The 23,466-nt window shown below is 40.8% G+C and overlaps 1 protein-coding gene across 2 annotated transcripts; it reads left to right on the forward strand.

Moving 5' to 3' along the window:
- The first annotated feature begins 64 nt into the window (after positions 1-64).
- rad52 (RAD52 homolog, DNA repair protein) lies at positions 65-21,879 on the forward strand. 2 transcript variants are annotated; one of them, XM_067999709.1, is made up of 11 exons: positions 65-302; positions 3,722-3,823; positions 6,959-7,052; positions 7,409-7,476; positions 7,621-7,739; positions 8,704-8,779; positions 11,040-11,236; positions 12,461-12,639; positions 15,030-15,122; positions 18,430-18,633; positions 19,047-21,879. In XM_067999709.1, exons 1-11 carry the CDS (start codon positions 234-236, stop codon positions 19,106-19,108), a joined length of 1,263 nt encoding a protein of 420 aa, XP_067855810.1. In that variant the 5' UTR covers positions 65-233; the 3' UTR covers positions 19,109-21,879. The 2 variants fall into 2 exon arrangements, with proteins under 2 accessions (XP_067855810.1, XP_067855811.1); XM_067999710.1 differs by having other exon boundaries at positions 18,433-18,633.
- Positions 21,880-23,466: the final 1,587 nt, after the last annotated feature.

The following is a 23,466-nucleotide window of genomic DNA, read 5'->3' on the forward strand; positions in this document are numbered from 1 at the left end:
CTCTGCGGTACAAGATTCTTACCCCACCCTGACCTTCCTCCCGGCGTCCATAGCGCCGCCAACATCTTTTGAGTCTCTGATTCGGCGGCGCTGCGGAGCGAAACATAACTTTTGTGATTGGTCCTTATTCCCGACAGGCTTTGCACTTTAACGTTTAGTTTCGGTCTGTTTGTCGTTAAGTGTTTGATGGAACTTGCAACATCGTTTGTTTTCATCAGTTTACATGTGTGAAGATGTCTGAAGCCGGAGATCAGCCGAGTCCCTATTGCAGCCATCACACCCCTACTGTGTGTTTCGGGCAGGTTAGTGGCACCATGGACCAACTTGTGTCACGCCCCTGGCGCATGTTTTCTCAACCATCGGTTTTTGTATCCCTTTTCTGATTATAATTTAAAATAAATATTGACTATGGAAGATGATGAGTGGATTGCATGATCGGTGCTGCATTGGTTTGGATTTTGTCTGAGCATCTTATCCTTGCTCCTGGAAGGGTGTCTTCAAATTTGAAGTGTCAGCATATATAATGCAAGTTATGTGAAAAATTAAGACTTTTCCCCAAAACAAAATATTTCCAAATTAGAATATGTGTTAAAATGTAACAAAGAAACTAGTTGATGTCCTGTGGTGTTGCACTAGGGTTGCCAACTCTGGACGTATTCTTAGAGGTTTCATTTCACGATCTCCATGCCCAGGCAAACAGTCCTTTTTCCCATCTCCAATATTTTCATAACTAATAAACGAAGTGGTCAAAGAAAATTTAATTTCTTTTAATGCCGCTATGAATTTTCTCCTGGGATGCTCGCAGCAGTATCCAGGAGATTAATCTTTAATTAAAACAGAAAATACTTAGCAAGTCAGGCAGCATCTGTGGAGAAAGAAAGAGTTAAAATTTCAGGTTGATGACATTCTTCCAGGAATGCCCACCTTGAAGAAGTTGTGTTCTTCTAATCTTTAACTTCTTCCAGTTCTGACGAAGGGTTATCGCCCTGAAGCCTTGGGCACGATTTTACAATGGTGGTGGGTTGGCAGCAGGGGGGCGGTGGGTGAGTGAAGGTGCACGTGGCAAACCCACATGAACAAAACTTACCGTTTCCGACGTGATCACATGTTGATTGCTGATGATTAACGTCTTCTCTGGGTTTCTCCAGCCTGATAGGCAGGCTGGCTGCCGTCAGGAGCTCCAACGCGAGGAGGGGGGGCAAGAAAGAGAGAGAGTGAGATGTGATCCGGCGCTGGACTGGAAATCGGGGGGGGGGGGGAGGGAAAAAAGGGTAAGATTGGGGGAAAATCGGGAGGACATCGGGGGAAGATCAGGGGGCTGAAGAGGGGGACATCGGGGAGACATCAGGGGGTGGAGGGGGGGACATCGGGGGTGGGGGGGGTGAAGAGGGGGACATCGGAGCCACAGTCTTCAGAGCAGGGTGTAACGGTAGGTTCATTTAGTGTTTTCACTTCCGTCTGTGGTTTTTTATTTAATTTATTTAGTTTCTTGTTCCCTGATCCGACCCTTCTCGCCTGGTGTGAATCAGAAGCGCTGGGCAAGCTGCCCAGGCAAGTTAAAAATCTTTGTAAGAACTTAATCTGTTACAGGTAAAGAGCCTTAAGTACCTCAATGAGGTACATTTGGCTCTTTAACTGTCATCCCGCCGGCACTTCCGTTTTCGGGTCGCCCGCGTGCACACAGGTGAGTCCCTGGGAAACTCTGAAGTCGGCAGGTTGGAGCCAGCTTCTGAACCCAAATGGGATTTCCGCTATTTTCGGAATCGCCCCCCGTCCCCAACGCACTTGCAATTGCCTCCTAAAATCATCCCCGTTAATTCTGTTTCTTTCTCCACAGATGCTGCCAGACTTGCTGAGTATTTTCAGCATTTTCTATTTTTATTTCAGATTTCCAGCATCTGCAGTATTTTGCTTTTCATTAATCTTTAATTCCTGGAGACTACAGGAGAATCCTGGAAGGTTGCCACCTTTATGTTACACATGGGAGTTAAGACCAAGTGTAACCTTCAGATGAAGTGGGGTTAGAGGGCAGGGGATAGTTGACCAGGGCATGCAGACATAATTTCAGGCCCCATTTTAATTACATATTTTCTATCCTTATTTTTATGTAATATTTTGATTTATGGTTAAATAGCAAAACTTATAGGCATTTGAGACGTAGAGTTGTCTGAATCGGAGTTTCTTTGCAGTACAGGCTGTGTTGGGAGATGCAGAACTAACGTGCTGCAGCACCACCACTGGTCAGGAAATGCAATTACAGCATAACTATAAATGTGGACATTGGAATTTATAAAAACGTGATAACAGAAAGAAAAGTTTTATAGACAAGAAGTATGTGCAAATGTAATATTCTTAATATTGATATATAGAGAACTCTGTAACAAGCATTCAAATTTTTTGCAAGGGAAGTAGAAAAATAAATAGTCCTTGTGAAGCAGAATAGCAGCCCCAATCATAAAATGTCCATAACTCGGCGCTTGTGTTGTACTTTTAATTCAGAAGAGTAGTCTAGTAAATGCAATATAGGATTTAACTCAGCAAAATGTTATTCTTTCACCCTATGATAAATCATTATATTGTTAACAAGTGTAAAGTAAATGGCTTTCAAAAGGGAACTGGATAAGTACTTAAAAGGAAAAAAATTTGCAGGGCTACGGTGATAGGGCAGGGGAGTGGGACCAGTTGGATTGCTTTCCATAGAGCCGGCGCAGACTCGATGGGCCAAATGGTCTCCTTCCGTGCTGTAACCTTTCAACGATTCTAAATTGTTTTAACACAACAGTCCATTTTTAGAGATAAAACATAATACATAGTTGTTAATGAACAAGTTTCGATAATATATTTTGAGCTTTTTTACTTTGTGTGAAATACTGTTATATTCAAATTGGAGCATATTAGCACTAGAGAATGGAACACTATCCATTTTGGCCATCAAATATCAGTGTCATGCATCCCAGATTAGGGAAAGTCCCCACCTCAGAAGAGCACATCCTATTGCATCAGTGTGAGATATTTCCATGTCCCCTTATCTCTCTCATTGAGACTGCTAATTTAGTTCCGAGTTGTCTTCTGGGCCCATGCCCACTGGAAGCTTGATTAAGTCTCCTCAAACACATTTCACAATACAGCTTTGCAGAACTTAAGAAACCCAAGCCTCATTGAGTGAAAAGCCAGTATCTAACTTCATCAGTTATTTCAAGCAGCCATTTAAATCTACTTCATTGTGAATACTGGACAGACAATCCAAATAAAAATATAAAACTGTTATATGTAGTTGGTGGATAGGATGCATCAGTCATGATTAAGGGTTATAATAAAACTAAAATAGTGAAGGGAGCAAGGTTTGTCGGATGGTAATCCGTCTGTGGATTACCATCCGGCAAACCTTGCTGCAAGCAACAATCCCTGCTGGGTTGGGCTCAGATGTAAATACCTTTCACAGTCTCTAACCCAGAGATCATGAGGTCAGTCGTAATACCCTACTGCCAATGCATTTGAGATCAATGAACTCTGATGGATCTGGAATTAAATCTGTGACACCTTACCCTGTCTGATTCAGTAATGCACCACACAGTGCATTTATTTACTAAACCATCAGGAAGTAAGGTACTACATTTTAAAACTTAAAAATGAAACCAACTGTTTCTTTTAAACAATACAAATGCATGCACCAGCTGACCTATACCAAATTAACTGTGGGTGTCATTTCTGTTCATTGCAGTATCAGTACACTGCTGAGGAATATCAGGCAATCCAGAACGCTTTGCAGAGGCGCCTGGGTCCAGAATACATCAGTCAACGTCCAGCGGGGGGGGGGCAAAAGGTAAATTGATGCATAATTTTCTTATACAAAATTAAGTTATGCTCTGTAAGTTAAATATGATTGTGCAATAGTTATTTTACATGCAGCTAAACAAATGTGCTGATGTGACTACTCAGAAATCTGTCAAATGTAATATCATAGAACATATGTAAAATGTAATATAAAATAGATATATTAAACTCGGTATATGGGGCATGTGTTTCATGTAAAATTTTCATCATAATCTTTCCCTTTTGGCAAACCCATTATATTCCTTTAATACTAGTTAAACCTATAGGTGGTCCTGTGATAGGAATTTTCAAAGTATGTCATACTTTGCCTATCACACATTCACCCAGCCTGGCATCCCACACAGCAGAAATAACTGAACTTGTAGGGTTTCAAATAGTATTTATTTATCTACAACGAAAAGTTATGGCAAAATAGTGAAAAAAATTTAGTCAACTGTTCTTCACTTGCAGACACGGGGCACTGAAGCAATCTCCGTCCTTTAATTCTTTGAACTGTCGTCTCTCACCATCGGATCTGATCCACCCATCCCATACGCTGAAAAACTATCCCAGCTCCAGCAAGCATCTATTGCAACAACTAAATTTTAGCTAAAATCAGTGAAATGATGAAATTGAAGAAGTTCTGAACCTGGGCCCATAAACATGCCTCAACCTCTAATTTTGTGAACTCTGGCGGCTCTCAACTTTTGATGTGCTGCTCCTGCCGCAGTTGCCTTGGTGGAATACTCACCCAGCATGAGACACGTATTTCCCTCGCCCACTGGAAACAACTTTGCACAGACCTGAATAGAAATGGTGCAGCAGCCCCCACTCCGAATGAGCATAAGGCAGCATCTTATTATGATGGAACCCCCTCTACCACAGTACCCCTTGCCTAACCCCACGAGCATAATGTCATTTCCTGGCTGAAGTGTACCCCCACTGATAAGAATTTTGCAGTCAGCTGGGAAAACATCCTTACCTTTGTACCCCCATTTCTGATTCCTTTGACGTCTGTAATCGGGCTTTCCTGTTTACAGCACTCATGCTTTGTCATGGTTTTCAGTCACAAAAGCCTATGACTCTGCAATTCCTCATTAAAAAGTGTGGTTTGCGTTTGCTTGCTATTACATGCTCTGGTAACCAGATGACACGGATCAATTTGTAGCCTTTCACAACCCCAACACTATGAAAGACAGGTTTTATATTATTTTAGTGATTTAAAATTTTTTTACTTAAAAAAAAATTACCTTTATAGGCCTCCCTGCTACTGTTTTTCTACATTTGCCCATTTGCCCCCTCCCTGTATCTGGCCTCTCAACTCGAGAAATAAATTTTTTAATTCACTCACTCATCTCTTAATGTAATTTTTTTGTTTAAAAAAAAATATTTTCCTTGCTATTTTGCTGCTAGGAGATCAGTTTTGTTTCCCTGCGACCCTCACTGTTTATGCCACCAGGTCTTTCGCTGTTCTGTGCATTAGCCGCCCGCTGGTCTCACCCTCTACTTCGAGCTGCCCTGCTCGTTCTTCAGAGAGTTCTGGGACTCCCGTCTGCCTCTTGCCTCCTTCTTTAAACTCACTGCTCATTTGTCGTCCCTCTTTTCTTTGTGTGCTGACTCAACTCCCTGACCCACCAGTGAGACTGCGCCACCACTGTCTGATTTTCCGTTCTGCCCTGACATTCTTAACTGCCAGTTCTGCTCTGGTGCTGCTGCACAGTGGCGTTGGCGTCCCGACCCACTCCTGCTTTACTAGTTGCCACTCCGCCAACCAAATGATTAGACATGCTGCTCCTCGCCATTTCAGCCCTGGTTCTCTGCCACTTCTGATCGGCCGGTCCAGTGTGGATCAGCACTACTACATGCTGATCCTTTTTGTGATTTTAAATAAGAAAATGATAAAACACGCGCACAGGGTGATCTAATCAAACTAAGCAGTGAACTAAAAATTTATGTGGCGCTCAGCAATCCAGCAGATTTTAAAATAATTCACTGTACTGCTCTTCCACATCTATCTAGTGCTGATTTTGTAGTTTTATTTCATATATTACAGATTTACTACAAAAATCTCCCCCTGCTTTCTTTGCTCCCTCACCTTGGTTCCCATTCTCTTCACCTTACCATTCCCCGTGTACCCTACTGCTCTGTGTGTCCTACATTTTTTCTTCTATTTGCCACTTGTCATTTTCCCTTAAGCTCTCTTGACCTGCCCTTACTTTGCTTTTTTGCTTTTACACAAATATTCCTGTCCCCTTCTCTTTATACCCAGCTTACGCATATGCTCCTGAATCTAAACATCCTCTGTTATCATCCACCATCATCCCCTCACCTTCCCCATCCAACTATAACCATTAACCCAAAGTTTGTTCCCTAAGGATAAGGCACCCTGGATCCTACCCCAATGCCTGTCCCTTTACACTCTGTCTTATCCCTCCATCCATCCCTTCAGCCCTGAATTTCTCCACTTCAAGGTGAGCAGCCAGAACCTACTTCAATTGACGCCCTCATCACCTTCCACTGTCCCCATGGCCTCCTTCCCATCCCATCACCTCACCCATCCTAAGGCTTTTCCACACACACATTTGCTATCTCCATTGCTGTAACTACTCCCCTCTGTACATTATACCCCAACATTACCCAAAAAACCCTAGCCCTCCCCATGCGTCCTATTGCCCATTTTCATCGCTAACTCCACCTCCATCACCTACTTTTCCCTCACCCCATAAGCCGCACCCATACCCTCTGCCCCACCAGTGGATCCACACACCTCAATCCCATATTGCCCCCGTTGACCCCAGAACCCTATTTCTCTTTATTCCTATTATAACAGCCCCTCCTATCTGCCTTGTGCATCTCTATACCCCCATACCACATCACTATTGTCTCTATACGCCCTACCCAATGAGCCACTCCATTCCCCACAACAACCTAAAAGAAAAACATCCGGCCTATCACTGCCCACACATCCTTGTTCCTTCGCCTGCTGATGCCCAGTTCTGTTACTTGAAGCAACCTATCCTCCACAGCAGCCTGAGAGGAAAAACCTTCATCCACTTGTGCTTCGTCTCACTCCTGCACAAGTTATGTGTAAATATTTTCCCAATTATCACATACACTCAATTTATCCTAATTACTACATTATCAGGTCTGCTACATCGAGGGTCACAGGGTTGTCAACCTAGCTAATGAACTCTTTGGATATAATGGATGGTCCCATTCCATCACACAACAAAATGTTGGTAAGTACAAGTGGTTTTGTTTTGGTTGTTGGCAAAGTGGTTGTTTGGAAATGAAGGATTATTTATTTCAGGGGTTGTTAATAACAAAATTGATTGTGGAAATTACTTATGTTGTTCCCTAGTAGAGTTAATGGATGGATGGATTATACAGCTAGAATTCAAACCTGGAACCTAATTTCAGGTTTGCTGAGTCTGACAATAGATTCAGATTTCACCAGGAACACACAACACAAAATCCAGTAAACATTTGAAACATTGTGACTTTATTATTAGAACCACTCTGTAATCTATGGACGTAACTGGAAAAGCCACTACTACTGGGTTTTAATTTAATTATTTGATTTTTTTTGTTTCAGATTTTGTGGATCTCATTAATGGAAAATTTTTTGTGGGCGTCAGTGCATTTATTAAGGTCCAACTCAAGGTATAGATGTTTGTTGTTAAAATGCTGGGTCTGTTTTAGGGGTGTAAAGAAGGAAAATTAACTATTTTTCTGCTGATGTATTTCTTTCTAATTATAAAAGATGTAATACTACAACAGTTACATGTGCTTTTTTTTGAAAATCAGGATGGCTCTTTCCATGAAGATGTTGGTTATGGAGTGAGTGAGGGACTAAAATCCAAGGCACTGTCACTGGAGAAGGCCAGGAAGGAAGCAGTCACCGATGGACTGAAGAGAGCTCTTAAGTACATAACCACTTGCCCCTTTAGTGTTGTGTAGCAACCATTACCAGAGTTCCAAACGGCTAACCAATTAAGTCATATTTTAAGTTATATATAAAGTCAAGCCACTATTTGATCGTTGCCTCTGAAATTGGAGGGCTTTCAGACTCGTTTGTCTAAGATTCAGGAGTTCAAGTGGAAGATGTTTTGTCCCTGGATGTACTTAGTTTGACATCTTTATTGCACTAATCTTCATTATAATTTTTTTTCTTTCCATTCTCTCCTCTCCTGCCCGAACAACATAACACTGTGCATACAGCATGCGTGCATGTGTGATGTTAAAAATGTTTCTTCTTTGTTCCCCAGTGCCTCAACTGATATAGTACTGAGGCGTATGGACTAGTATGTTCCGGAGGAGACAAAAAAGAAGAAAATGGCGCAAGGCACTGATACTGACTATTAAGTACTGTCCTAAAACTAATGAATCATGATTCAATGAGCAAGGTCAGATGTGTGCTCCATACCTAGGAAAATACCATAATCAATCCAAACATGAATTGGAAATATGATTTCATTGTAATAAACAGGAATGACTTAGGAGCTGTTCTATAAAATCTTAAACAATCCCCTGTTGTCGATAGTAAGCGATCAAGCATTGGAATGGGGATAGGAGAGTGTGAAGTAGGGGATAGGCGTTTAACACAACTAAATTTTAAAACTCCATTAAAATAATATAATGATTTCGCAACAGTTCGTAATTCCTTTACTTAGAGCATTCCCCCTCCCACCTTACCTGGGTTACTTTTATTGTTAATTGCTAATGTTGAGACCAAGGGTCAGACTGAATAAATGACCATAGAATAATTAAAGGAATAACAAACAGCTGGGAAATACACACAGCAATTCAATGGAAAGTTAGCAGTACCTAAGCTGGTCCATTAGTAATGTAAATGGCAGAATCCTCACATCATTATGTTTTGCTTTTCAGATCCTTTGGAAATGTCTTGGGTAATTGTATTCTGGACAAAGAGTATCTGCGATTAGTTAATAAACTCCCCCGGCAGGTGAGGATTTGTTAGGAACAATTGTCATAATTAAGTCCCCCACCCCTTATAGCGGGCGCGTTGGTGTTAATGTAATTTTCCCTCTATTAGCAGTGGCCGGTTAAGCCTCCTCATTTCAAGCTTACACTAAGCCTCCTCATTTTGTTGTTCTAACCGACTGAAGCTAGCTAGCATATTCTCGACAGGCTGAAATATTCAGGTGCTAAAGATTAAATGCCAGCCTATGAATTCACGGCTAATTTCTCTCTCCCCCTTCATGGCTCTATTTTGATGCCTCTGATGAATCCAATTATCAAATCAGAGGGCCTACTTCACAAATACAGGGGATTAACTAGGTGTGAACCTATTGAAGAACCTATTAAACTGCCTAAAATAGCCAACATGCTTAATATGTAATAAGTGGCGCCTTTGTAATTGGCTCCCATAGTACTGGCGAATGGTTAGCGCTATTTGCCCGATATAGGCGGTTACCCGTGATAAGCATGGATGGTATAAGTGGTGGGGACTGTAGATGAATTGAAAGCTTGACTAGCTTACTCGGGTGGCTTGTGTTTAGTGCACTAGAGTGCCTTCAACTAACTAATTAGTTGATGTGCAGATGTAATCTAATCACCTTATGTGTTTTTGTGTTTATAAATGTTGACAAAAGATTGATTTTCTTTCTGTGTGCAGTAAGCCACTTTTTCATGTCAAAAGTGTCGAAAACTTAATTACCTATTATATACAATGCATTAACTCCGAACACTTATTTTCAGACAAGTAAGAATTTTAATTAAAAGAAACTTGAGCTCAAGGGAAGGGGGTTCTAAGCAATGGTCAGAACAACCTCTTCGCTGTACATAGGAAGACAGTTCATATTTATACAGTTAAATTAGTAATGTCTGTCTATCATAGAATATGGGTGTACATGTACATTCTTATTGGTTCAAGTGGTTAGTCAATTAAAAATAGGGAAACCACCCTCTGGTTCCTCATGACTGCCTCGTGATTCTTAAACAAAGTCTGGGAAAGTTCCTTTCCCCTAAGAAACTGTCTTTATTATCAGTTCTGTACTCAGTCTCAAGGCTATATGGTCATTCATTTCTGTTAGTCAGACAGTTATCTCATAAGCAGACAATAGCTCTTCTGTGTGTCTTTGCTGGGAACTAGAACATAAGCTTTCTATTATATTCAGCTGGTCAGCTAACATGGTCAACTTATCCATCATGCTTTTCAGCTTTATGGTTTAGGTGTATTAGAAAGTTAATTTGGTCAGGCATTTCTTTATGGTTTTCCACAAAAGTCTTCTATGAGCTTGGATTTTGAATGAAGATATTCTTTTTGTTCCTTGCTCCCCATTAAATGTTTTAACTTGTATAAGGCAGTAAAGCCCCATTTTGTAACTTAAGCCTGCTTGTTGCTATGTTTTATTCCCCTTCCAAAAGGAACCAGATGGGTAGAGCGGTTCTGCTTTAACATTCCCCTTGGCTGTGAAACATTTTGTTCAATTATCCGCAAAGAATATAAAGCAGAGTGAACCAGCAAGCTCGAGGCAATAATTAAAACAAACTAAATTACTTTTTTCCAATGTTTTCTTCTGTCTTGGAGGCACTGATTTGTGCTGAGGTACGTTTTTTTGGGTCGCAACCGCAAAATTTTCAGACTTTGCATTCCCAATGGGAAGCCTGTACTTTTACGCGCCAATGTTAAACCCAGAAATAAAGCCGGGTTGTAATTGCGACCCAAAAAACAACTATTTTCAACTCCCATCCACCCCCTCCCACTCATTCTTGGGGTTTAAAATTACCCCTGGGTATCAGCAGGTTATTAGACTGTTGGGCTATATATAACTGGGCATGGTCTGTCCTCTTCCCAACATCCACACATAGGTACTGTGCAATAGGGGGCACTGGATAGCAATCGGAACTGTTACCTTTGAGTGACCTGTTTTTTTACCCTTCCAAGCTGATGCATGCTGAGGCCAGTTATAGCACCTCTAATGGAGAGAGCCCCATCTGAAATCAACTAACTGAGCACACACCAAGACAGGACTTTCTAGGCCCAGTACCACAGTTGTGGTTGTATTTTTCTGCTGAGACTGGGAGAGTCCAACTGAATAATTTAAAGTTATGCATGTCTAATGTTATCCTTGGAATTGGGATGTACTAGGGTAGAAAAGACCTTTGGAGTCTCAAGGAACAATTATCACTGTAGCCAAATCAATCTGATTCACTTACTTAATGTTTTGTACAGACATTAAGTTAATTTTTTTCTCTTTTAGCCATCAGATTTTCAGTTGGTTGATGCTAAAAGAAGAGATGATGAACCCATGGTTCAGAAAGCCAGATACAGCAGCTTGTTACAGGCTCAGTTTCAGCCTCAGCCTGCTGCTGCTTCACATCCCCCAAATGAAGGTGTTAAAAGAGAATTTGCAGAAAGGAAGGAAGATATGGCAGATGGAACATGTAGCTTTTCAAGGTTGGTGTTTATGTAGACTTCAAACACTTAAATGGGAACAAATGTAAGATTGGCAGAAGTGCTCTATTGCTTGTCTGATCTTTGAAAGTATCTGATCATATGTTGCCAACTGTGCTGAAAGCTTTGTATCTGTGTGAACTTCTAATCCTAGAGTCTCTCTTGCCACATCTCCCATGGTCACCCAGTTATGATCCAGAGATCACTATCTGAGGAGACATGGATATCAACCCACTGTGATAAATAGGAATTCTGTCACAATTCAGATCATATTTCTATTGGTGTTTAACATGCAGCTAAGCCTTGTGTTGTAGCTTCACTGGTTTGGTACTTCGTTCTAAGGTGTGGCCCAGTCTTCTACTCTCCCCCTTCAACCAGGGTTGGTCTCCTGGCTTAACTGTCTGATTTTTTTCCCTTACTATTGAAATTTTTAAAACTGAGTGCTACGCTACTTCAGAGGGCATCAAGATTCCCTTCCTGAACGACATAATAGGTTTTTATGATAATCCAGCTGCTTTCATGATTATTTTTTGGTGCTAGCCCAGTTTAATTGCAGAACTTGCCATGGGTTACTAGTCCAATACCTTAATATCATAGTAGATATGATAATATCATAAGCACTACATTGTCATGTCCATTTATACAAATGCAGTGTCATCTTATGAAATTCATTGCCATAATCACAAAAAAGCCATTGGAATTGAAACATGACTACACAGCACAAAGCTGTATTATGCAGCACAGTTATCAGTTGATTACTGCACATGATAGATGTACCCTTCTTTAATATGTTAGTGGATCTCCTGTGGTCTTGCACACAGTAACTTGGATGGTACGCTGATTTGTAAGGACGAAAGTCTGAGAACAAATGTTTAATAACTTTTTCCTTCACTTGCCAGCTTTTCTACAAGAACGTGGGTGTGCAGCATACATATCCTCTAATGTTACCTTTGGATATTTTCTAACCACGTTACTGTAAATTATCTTGACACTCTTGAAAGTTTCGTCATATATAACTGAGCATGGTCCTGTCCCCTTCCCAACATCCACACATAGGTATTGTGCAATAGGGGGCACGAGATAGCAATCAGAACTGTTATCTTTGAGTGACCTGTTGTTTTTTTCACTCTACCAAGCTCATGTATGGGGAGGGGAGGGGGAGGAGGAGGAGGAGGAAGATGATAAGAATATGAAGGAACTAATTGTATGGGCTCTCTTTTTACACAGAAGTACAAATTACAGCACTGACCTGACTACCCTGCCACAGGAGCAGGAACTGGATCCCACATACCAACGGAAACTTCGACAGAAGCAACTCCAACAGCAGTTCAGAGAGCAGATGGCAAAGAAAGTCAAGCTACAGGTGACTGGCAGTTGCACCGGAATACAAGCAAGCAACCACCCAGGTACTAGAGTTCCACATGTGCGAAAAGTACAACTGTCCAAAATGTCAGAAGCCACTTTGATTTTTTTAAATAAAAAAAGGACTCCTCACAAAACTGTCCTATGTGTTAATGTGTCTAGTAACTACCTCACATTTCATTTACACATCAATTAAATTGAATAAATTGTTCTTAATATCAAATCATTCTAAATTGAAACAGAATTGAACTTGAAAAATTAATGTGAACAATTTTTAACTGGGTAATAACACAGTAGGTGAAACAAATTCAATATTGTACCATTACAGTATGATTTAACAATGTGAAATTATTTGCCCTGTAAGTTACACAACTTAGATTTCTATAATGCTCATTACATACAGAGAGACGTATCAGAGCACTTTACGGGGATGTGGAAATCAAATGGAAACTGAGCTTCGGTTGAAGGAGGAGGGCCAGGATGAGGCAAAAGTATGGTCAAAGAGGAGGTTTTTGAAGGCGGGGAAGTAGGTGGTGAGGCAGAACTGCTGAGGGTGGAAGTTGCATTGAACAGCCATTGATTTTGGCGGAAGGGAACGGAGAATGACGAGCCGGGAAAGGATGGAGAAATTAAATTCAATAAATCTGCTAACTTGTGGGCTGGCACCAGAAAAAAATGACCGTGAAAGCTGCTGGTTTGTCGTAAAAACCGATTGGTTCATTAATATCCTTCAGTTAAGGAAGCTTGCTACTCTTACCTGAACTGGCTAACCTCTGACACCAATTCACACCATGTGGTTGACTCTTAGTGCTCTCAGGGCAACAAGAGATGGATAATAAATGCCAGCGTCACCAATGTCCCAAGAACAATTTTTTTTTAAAATACAGTATTAGTGACAGATCAGATGTGGGGAAGGAAGCTATACTCGGGGTCGAGCAATACACTGAAGTTCTGAGCTAAATCTGAGGTGGCATTTGAGGAAAGAGATGGAGACGAGGCAAATAGATGTTTGTTGGAGTCGAAGACATGTCTTTATTTTTGCCGGCAGTAAGATGGAATAAATTTTGGCTCATCCGGGTCTTAATGTTGGATAGGCAATTTGGAGATGATTGCAACAGGGATGGGTCAGCTGGCGAGCTGTTAGGTAGAGTTGGGTGTCATCACCTTAAATGTGAAAGCTGACCTTGTACTTTTGGAAAACATCGCCAAGGGGTAACATAAAAACGATGAAGTGGCTGCAACCTTAGAGTACACTAGAATTGACTGTGCAGGATCAGGAGAAGAAACTATTTGAGGCATTGTAATGTCTATGTTGCACACCAGGAGAAAGCAGTGCCATGGATGGATGGATGGATGGTGCAGAAGAGAGATGTTCAACGAGGATGGAGTGCTTGACAGTCACAGTCACAAGATATCAGTGATTTTGATTAGTGCAGTTTCAGCATTGAGTGAGGTGGAAGCCTGACTAGAGAGCTTAGAATAGAAAATGAGAATTTTCCACTTTGTCGGGTAGATGCCAGTGTTGTAGCGATACTGGAACAGCTTGGCTAGAGGTGCAGCTAGTTCTGGAGCACAAGTCTTCAGGACGACAGCCGGGATGTTGTTGAGGCCCGTAGCCTTTGCTGTATCCAGCGCACTCAGCCATTTCTTGATATCACGTGGAGTGAATCGAATTGGCTGAAGACTGGCTTCTGTGATGGTGGGGATCGCAGGAGGAGGCCGAGATGGATCATCCACTCAACACTTCTGGCTGAAGATGGTTGCAAAAAGACAGCTTTGTCTTTTGCACTCACCTGCTAAGCTCTGCCATCATCCTCATTTCCACCTCCCCACCCCCCCTCCCAATACAGTGTACCTTAGGGAGGGCATGAGGAACCAGCCTACAAATCTCCAGATATCATTTGTACCACTGCCTGAGAGGCATGCTTGAAAAAGCAATTAGCCCTGTCCCTGATCCATGGAGACCAAGGCTTTAGCCTGTGATTTGAGTTCTAATTTCTTGAGGTTGTGGGGTTGTTCATAATCAAGGATTCTTAGGATTGCTGAAAAAAGTCAAGTTCCTTTATTGCATAGGACACCAGAACTTTTACCAGATTTTGAAGATCACACTCGCAATTACGCCCCATGAAAACAGCAAACCAGTGACCTTGCCCATAACAAATCTCAACAATGTTAGAATCCTTGAATTATTTCTGTATTTATATTCGAGACCAGGTAAAACAGATACAAAATTTTAAAACTCAGCACTTTGGAGTTGAGGAACTCACTGTATGGGGAATCACTACTGTGAACTGTTTTCCCACATTCTATGATCATTTCTTCTGTTTGTGTCCCTTCTTCATAGTGCTTCTCTGAAAATAATTAGTTGTCTTTTAACTTTTTTATTTACTTGTGCATATTGATTTCATTTAAATTGTGTTCCCCCTACTTATAGTGGCAGCTGGGATGTCTAAATCGACACCACAGGTCAATCACAGCACACCAGATAGCTCTGAGCCACACTTTGTCAAAGACACGTTCCTGACTGGTAGGTTTTTATTTCATGCTTTTCGTCAGAATAGTGGCTTTTTCCTGGTATTGAGAAAAATTAATGTAAATGGGCAACGTAATTTTGAAGAGGTATTTCCATTCCCCCACCTTAAATAATAAAGGTTTGTCTGCTACGAGAAATCAAAACTCTAACCATTTGTTAGCAGCCAGCTGGAGACTTCTCATGTCAGGTCTCCCCACTAGTCAGTCCAGTTAGGTCTGGAGAGGACGTCTGGTCAACCACGAGAAACCTACTTATCTCAAGCCCAAAGTCAATCAGAACCAGAAGGCAGGAGTCCACCAATCGGGATAGTGTGGTATATTTTTACTATTTTTCTTGTTGACCAGGAGGGATCTGAAGTTAGTCAAAGTGAGAATTAATTTTAACTTGTTACTCTATATTCAGGCTAGACGCAAGATTGTTATTACACGAGCAAATCTCCCGTGACACCAAATCAGAGGATACACTGTTTATAATGATGAGTATTATACTGTTAAACTCTAATTTTTACCATAATATATTTTGAAGTGCTAGTGTTCTTGCCTCTCAATCTGTAAGCGAGAGAAGTTTTCAGCCGGTCACTGTAACAGCTACTGATACAATTAGCAGGTGCTCCACTTAACACCGATTTAATTCAAAATTTAATTTTAAACTGTGCTGGTAAGCTGAGCGCTTGCTGACAATACAGTTATAGTAAACCAGCCAGAAACTTCTTACATTGTTAGGCAGCTAATGGAAGCAGAACACAAGCATTTTAAATATGTTGTAGATTAAAACTGAAGCACTGGTGAGAGGGAAATCTTGACTGGGACTGTGGAAAATATATCTTGAGATTTTAGCCATTTGCCTAGCAACTGCTGTGTGATCTTACAGTAAATTTTGCTTAGTTGCTATAGAAATAGCTGATTTCTCAAAAAAACTTGTCGCTCTCCGTGGAACCATCTGTTTGCCTCCCAGCGTCGAATTCTTTCTCTCTCTCTTTGTCCTCCATTCTTTCTTTCTGTCTCTGTGTCCCTCTCAAACATTTTTGTTGTCTGTATCACTGGGTTTGTCTTGAATGAGCTTCTCTACCACTTTGTATGTCTCTCTTTTTCTCTCTCTCGCTCTCTAACTCCTTCATTTTGAATCGTCCAATATGTGTCACAGTTTTTGTGTGTCTTTCATTACATCCAAAATTCTGCATCTCATTTTCACCCTCATGCATTACATCCCCAAATGCATTACATCACACTTCTCTGGATTGAATTCTATTTGCCACTTTTCTGCCCACCTGACCAGTCCATTGATAACTTCCTACAGTCTACAGCTTTCCTCCTCACTAGCAACCACACGACCATTTTATGTATCATCTGCAAACTTCTTAATCATGCCCCCTACATTTAAGCCTAAATCATTAATATATACCACAAAAGCAAGGGACCTAGTACTGAGCCGTGCGGAACACCACTGGAAACAGCCTTCCAGTCACAAAAACACCCTTCAACCATTACCCTTCGCTTCCTGCCACTGAGCCAATTTTGGATCCAATTTGCCACTTTCCCTTGGATCCCATGGGCTTTTACTTTTTTGACCAGTCAACCATGTGGGACCTTGTCAAAATCCTTGCTGAAATCCACGTAGACTACATCAAACGCACTATTCTCATTGAATTTTTTGAGGAGGTAACAAGGAGGGTCAATCAAGTTAGTCAGACATGACCTTTCCTTGACAAATCCATATCGACTGTCCTTGATTAATCCATGCCTTTCTAAATGACTGTTTATACTGTCCCTCAGAACTGATTCCAATAATTTGCCCACCACCGAGGTTAGACTGACTGGCCTGTAATTACTAGATCTATCCTTTTCTCTCTTTTTAAACAACGGTACAGTGTAAGCAGTCCTCCGATCCTCCTGCACCATGCCTGTAGCCAGGGAGGATCGGAAAATGATGGTCAGAGTCTCTGCTATTTCCTCCCTTGCTCCTTTTAACAGCCTGGGATACATTTTATCTGGGCCTGGCGATCGATCTACTTTCAAAGACGCTAAACCCCTTAATACTTCCCCTCTCACTATGTTTATCTCATCCAATATATCACACTCCTCCTCAACTACAATCTCTGCATCGTCTCCCTCTTTTGTGAAGACAGACGCAATCATATTCATTAAGAACCATACCCACATCTTCCGCCTCCACGCATAGGTTACCTTTTTGGTCTCTAATAGGCCCTATTATTTCCTTAGTTATCCTCTTGCTCTTTATGTAATTATAAAACATTTTTGGGTTTTCCTTAATTTTACTTGCTTTTTTTTCATGCCCTCTCTTTGCTTTCCTAATTTCTTTTTTAATTTCACCCCTGTACTTTCTATACTACTCTAGGCTTTCTGCAGTATTGAGCTCTTGGTATCTGACATTGGCTTCCCTTTTTTGCCTTATCTTACCCTGTATGCTTCTTGTCATCTAGGGGGCTCTAGATTTGGCAGTCCCACCCTTTTTCTTTGTGGGAACATGTTTACTCCAAACCCCTTGAATGCCTCCCACTGCTCTGACACTGATTTACCTTCAGGTAGCTGTTTCCAGTCCACTTTTGCTAAATCACTTCTCAGCTTAGTAAAATTGGCTTTTCCCCAATTTAAAACTAATACTCCTGTTATATCTTTGTCCTTTTCCATAACTATGCTAAATCTAACTGAATTATGATCACTACCACCAAAATGCTCTCCCACTGATACCCCTTCTGGCTGCCCAGCTTCATCCGTGTGTCTTGATTTCTTACCATTGCTGAGCAATTGAAGAAGTCAGACTAATTAACCATCACTGATGTCACAAACCTTCACTTTGACAAATATTCATTCAGTGCAGCTGTGACATCTGGAAAGCAAGTCTTTCATAAATAGGTCAATTAATACATCTAAACGGTGGCTGTGTTGTTTTACAGCTGCATCTATCTAGTATCTTTTGAAAAGAAAATCCAAGAGTTGTCAAAGGATGCTGTGAATATGTTTTTGGTTACTGCGCTCTAATGTGGTGTTTTGAGATGCACATGAGGGGCAGAGGGTCTGAGCTGAGAACTGCGTTTCTAGTTTTCTGTCCCCTGTTATTACTGTAGCTTAGTAGAGGCAGGGGTTAACTACACGGAAGAAAGAGACTGGCGTGAGGAGATAATGGGATGAAGTAAAATGTAGAGAAGCAGATTTTTCATTCCATCAGATGTGTCCTTTCTATTCATATGAATGTCACTGAGGATTTATGCTCCAGGAGGTGATGTAAAGTTAATTCTAGGGAGAAAGCAAGATTCTGGTGTAATTTTTTTGTTCTGAAATAGCAGATGATCCTGAACTCTGGAACATTCCTCTGGATGGTGGCGGTGTTGAATGCAATCCAAATGCCCCTTACCAGGAACGAGCTCCATCTACACCTCCCACTGGCCAGCACCACATGATGACAAGGAGCAGGACTCCGCAGAGGATAGATCCCCAAAAACAATCACCTGTACAACAACCACACCATGCATATCAACACAGAGCAAGTAAGAATGGTTTAAATTGTGACATGGCACAGAGCCACTTGTAACTGTTGGTCAAAAATTCTGCTAGCCTCAAAGTTGAAGCACCAGACTTAACCAAAGGTGCTTGTATTAAAAAAAAAGTGGTTTAGTATGCAGAAATCATCAAGGGGGAAAAAAACCTGGAAGTGTGTAAGAAACATAAGACATAAGAAAGAGGAGCAGGAGTAGTGATACTTTAAAATTTAACATACTGCTTCGCTTCCCAACAGAAGTATTCTCTCCATGCACTTTGAGGATTGTGATCTAGCCCAATCCTAAAATAGAACTCTGTATCTAAATAAATGACTGCAGTTATTAATTGTCAGCTATAGTAGATTCAAAGCACCTATTCAGTAAAATGTTTCTGAATTGCAACCTTTCTGTTTTCTTCCCAGTGGACTCTCGTCCTTGCCGACTGGAACAGTTCATAAAGAAACGGAGGTTGGAGCTTGCCTGAAAGGATCAAATATACAAAGCTAATTGACACTAAATATCTTTTGTTTTATTCATGTGTCTTGTGTTCTGTATGGTTGGTGTTTTTGTGTTTGTGGAGAAATGTCCAGTGTCATTCCAAAACCCAGTTTTTAAGGAAAGCTAAACTTCTCATGCTTGCATTTCTGATTTGTGTTGGTATGAGTTTTGCGTACAGCTAACCCTAAATAAACTCTGATATAATTTCATGGTCTGTGTCATGCACTCGTAAAAATGCCAAAGACTTTTATGCAAGAATTTTCTGGGCCTGAGGCATAAATCCCAGGAGATACAACAAATTACTGATTGACTTGTTTGGTAAAAGACAATTTCACCATATTGTCCTTATTGAGAGGTGTTGCTCTTTGAATTTCATAACAGGGTTTGTTCCTATCCTGTATGTTGATTTCAAATTTACACCATGTGTTATGATGCTATCATCACTGAGAACTGGCAGCGCTATGAAGGAAGAAAGGAGCTACAGTGACTTCCACCGAATTAACTGGTTAAGCTGCATTATGAGGTACAAGTTGTATGCCAAGACCATGTGTATGGAAATATTAATAGAAAATCAAAATTGTATTATTTGCGTTGACACGATGTTAAGGAACATCTTAATAGATGGATACACATGTAAGCCGATAAGAAATGTTTTGAATGTGTCGTAACAAGATGTCTACTATATCTCAAGGTATGAGGCTGATCATAACCTTCTGGTGAATTTATCATGGCCCAGTTTCACTGGGGGGTTACTTTACAGGTAATATGGCTGACCCTGACCTAACTGCAATATAATTTTGCATTGTTAGTCCTTTGTTTTTGGCTATCATTATGGTCCAAGCAACCAGAGATTTTTTTCATTATTGAATTGATCAGAATTGCTGTTATCCAATCAGAACAAGAATTGGTTGTGACATGCTGGAATGTCTGGTGTGCTTGCTTACAAAAACTTTGAAAAAGTGTTTACAATGCTGCTGAGTGAAACTGAAAATCCATTAGCTTTATTTCTGGACTAGTAACAGTGACACAGGGAATTATTGTTAATCACCCAGGGACAGTGATTTTCATATCTTCATAGTCAGGATCCTGAATCATAAAATTTTCAGTTTCTCTTTGGGCACTGTTTTCTACCCATCCCTACATGATTTCATTTTTCTGATTGCCCTTAATTGTATTTTAAATTTACAGAATTTATCTTTGTAACATGGTAAATTTGCCTTCATTTCAGGAAATTTTTTAATAAAAATATTGGAATGTTTTAAGATCTGTTTTTTAACCCGTAGATGGATTCAAACTTGTATAATGTTTTTACTGGTTTCTGAGGCAGTTTTGTTAGCTTTGAAACTGTTTGATAAATTATGCAATGTTATCACAAAATATTATGGTTTGGATTATGGAAGCAAATGGCCTATTATCAATGAGTTGGAAATGTAAAATGGTAAATCCTGCACATAATTTCACAAGCAGTGGAAAAGTTGGTGTTTTTCTTATTGTATCCACAAACTCAAAAATGTGGTGGTGATGGCAGCCCAAGGGCAGGCACACCTTGCCCTTAGCACAGTGCAGAATTTTGTGATCTAAGGCCCATCCCCTAATAGCCTACAAGCACAGTAAAAACTTGCCTAGAAAGCTTGGCCATTCGCACACTTGGTTGCTGCATGCAAAATCTAGCCAGGCAATAACTGTTAATGGGCTACACCTTGCCATAAAAACAGGAAATTGTGCTGGTGGCAGAAAAATGAATTAATTGACAATGGCACAGCAGTGACTTGTGGACAACACTGCTCCGTGTGGTGCTGAAGAGTTGGAAGTCCTACTTCAGAAGGTGCTCCAAAGAAGGGTGTAAATCACCTTCTGATACACGAACAGGTGCAAGCTGAATGGAGGGACGTTGCCTACAATGTCAATGCAGTCCCCCAGCTCCCTTTTACCTGGCTGTAAATGAGGAAGAGGAGTCGATAATAGAAGCTAGACAATGGTTAGTGCGCACACATATCTTATAGGACACATCAAACATGGCACTAGCCTAAACTGAGAATCCTGCACTGTCTGGAGGTATATTTCAAACATTGTGTACATTGTTTCATGTTGCCTAAGCTGCATGGTAATTTTCTTGAATGTGGAGGAATGGCAAACATGCTGAGGTGTTCAGGCTGAGATGTTACTCTGCTTTTTCTCTGTGTTAGTGGCTAATTTCTGTATCAATAGCCATTGATGCAGAGAATAGCCTGTTCTGCTGAGAGCCATCTATCACCGCGGTGTTTTTCAATCAATGCAGGGAGCATGATGCTGTGCAATGAAGGCATCATGACTGCTTCCTGACTAATGGCCTTTGACATGTATCATAACATTAGTCACTGTTCAGATGGTACCTAACCACACAAGTATAAATGCTTTCTGTTCATAAATGCCATGGGGTGGAGAGGAGGAGCCCTGATATTCAGGTTGTTAAGAGGACATTCAGCAAGAGGACTCAAAAATCTCTTCCACTGTTTATTAGTAATATTCAGACTTGCATCATAAATCAAGTATCCAGTAAAGTCAGGGAAACCTTCTTCCAAGAAAAACTTGTATTACTTACCAGCAAACTGCCCATCGGATTGGTGAGCCTAGAGGAACAGGACAATGTTAGTGCAACTGTGAGAATGGAATTGATTGTAAGTAACCAAAGGACTATGATTAAGGGGATGTTGAGAAATTTGCCAATTGTGTAAATATACAAAATGCTCCTTCTAACTTGAATAAAAGATACAATTGATGCCATTGCAATGAATTGCTGACAATCATTCCGAATAAGATTATTCAAACCAGTGGGGTGCAAAACAGAGAACATGCCTTGGAATCATAAAGCTATGAAGGAGGCCATTCATCACATTGTGCCTGTGCTGGCTCTCTGAAAAAGCCACTGATTAGTCCCACTCTGCTCTTTCCCCAAAGCCCTGCAAATGTTTCCTTTTTAAGTAGAGATCCAATTCCCTTTTGAAAGTTACTATTGAATCTGCTTCCACCACCCTTTCAGGCAGTGCATTCCAGATCATAACAATTTGCTGAGTAAAAACATACCATATCTTTCTTTCCCCCCACCCCCTGTTTTTTTTTGCCAATTATTTTAAATCTGTGTCCTCTGGTTACCAACCCTCCCGCCAATGGAAACAGAATCTCCCTATCTACTCTTATCAAAACCCCTCATAATTTTGAACACCTCTATTAAATCTTCTTTAATCTTCTCTTTAAGGAGAACAATCCCAGCTTCTCTAATCTCTCCAGATAACTGATACCCCTCATTCCTGGTACCATTCCAGTAAATCTCCTCTGCACCATTTCCAAGGCCTTGACATCCTTTCTGAAGTGTGGTGCCCAGAATTGAACACAATACCTGACATCTAACCAGTGTTTTATTAAGGTTTACCATCACTTCCTTGCTTTTATACTCTATGCCTCTATTATATAATGCCAAGGATCCCATATGCTTCTTTAACAGCTTTATCAACTTGTCCTGCCACCTTCAAAGATTTATTTATGTGAACCCCAGGTCTCTCTGTTCCTGCACCCCCTTTAAAATTGTACCATTTAGTTTATATTGCCTCTCGTCATTTTTCCTTCAAAAATGCATCACTTCGCATTTCATCTGCCACGTCTGCCCATTTCATCAGTTTGTCTATGTCTTCCTGAAGTCTGCTACTATCCTTCTCCCTGTTTACTACATTTCCAAGCTTAGTGTCATCAGCAAACTTCAAAATGATGCCCCCCGCGATATCCATCCAGGTCATTAATATATCAAAAAGAGCACTGTTCCTAACACTGACCTCTGGGAGACACCACTGTATACTTCAGTCCGAAAAACAACTTTTCACTACTACTCTACTTTCTGTCTCGCAGCCAATTTCGTATCCACGCTGCTACTGGCCCTTTCGTACAACGGGCATCAATTTTCCTAACAAGTCTATTATGTGGTATTTTATCAAATGTCTTTTGCAAGTCCATATACACCACATCAACTGCACTACCTTCATCAACCCTCTTCATTATTTCATCGAGGAACACAAACAAGTTAGACATTATTTGCCTTTAACAAATCCATATTGGCTGTCATTTATTAACTCATGTTCTTCCAAGTGACAATTAATTTAGTCCCAGATTATGGCCTCTCGAAGTTTCCCCACCACCGACGTTAGGCTGACTGAATTATCTCTCTCCCCTTTTTTGAATAGGGGTGTAACATTTGGAACCCTCCAATCCTCTGGCACCACTCCCAAATCCAAGGAGGATTGGAAGATTGTGACCAAAGCCTCCACTCCGTGCACTCTTACTTCCCTCAGCAATGTTGGATGCATCCTATCTGGA

The sequence above is a fragment of the Heptranchias perlo genome, chromosome 18 (genome assembly GCF_035084215.1).
Source record: "Heptranchias perlo isolate sHepPer1 chromosome 18, sHepPer1.hap1, whole genome shotgun sequence".
NCBI lineage: Eukaryota > Metazoa > Chordata > Chondrichthyes > Hexanchiformes > Hexanchidae > Heptranchias > Heptranchias perlo.

Bases quoted from the DNA above. Each gene is read 5' to 3' on its own strand.
- rad52 (XM_067999709.1), top strand. From the start codon at position 234: ATGTCTGAAGCCGGAGATCAGCCGAGTCCCTATTGCAGCCATCACACC. The intron at 3,824-6,958 runs GTAAATTGATGC...CTACATTATCAG, and splicing joins CAGCGGGGGGGGGGCAAAAG to GTCTGCTACATCGAGGGTCA. The intron at 12,640-15,029 runs GTACTAGAGTTC...CCCTACTTATAG, and splicing joins ACAAGCAAGCAACCACCCAG to TGGCAGCTGGGATGTCTAAA.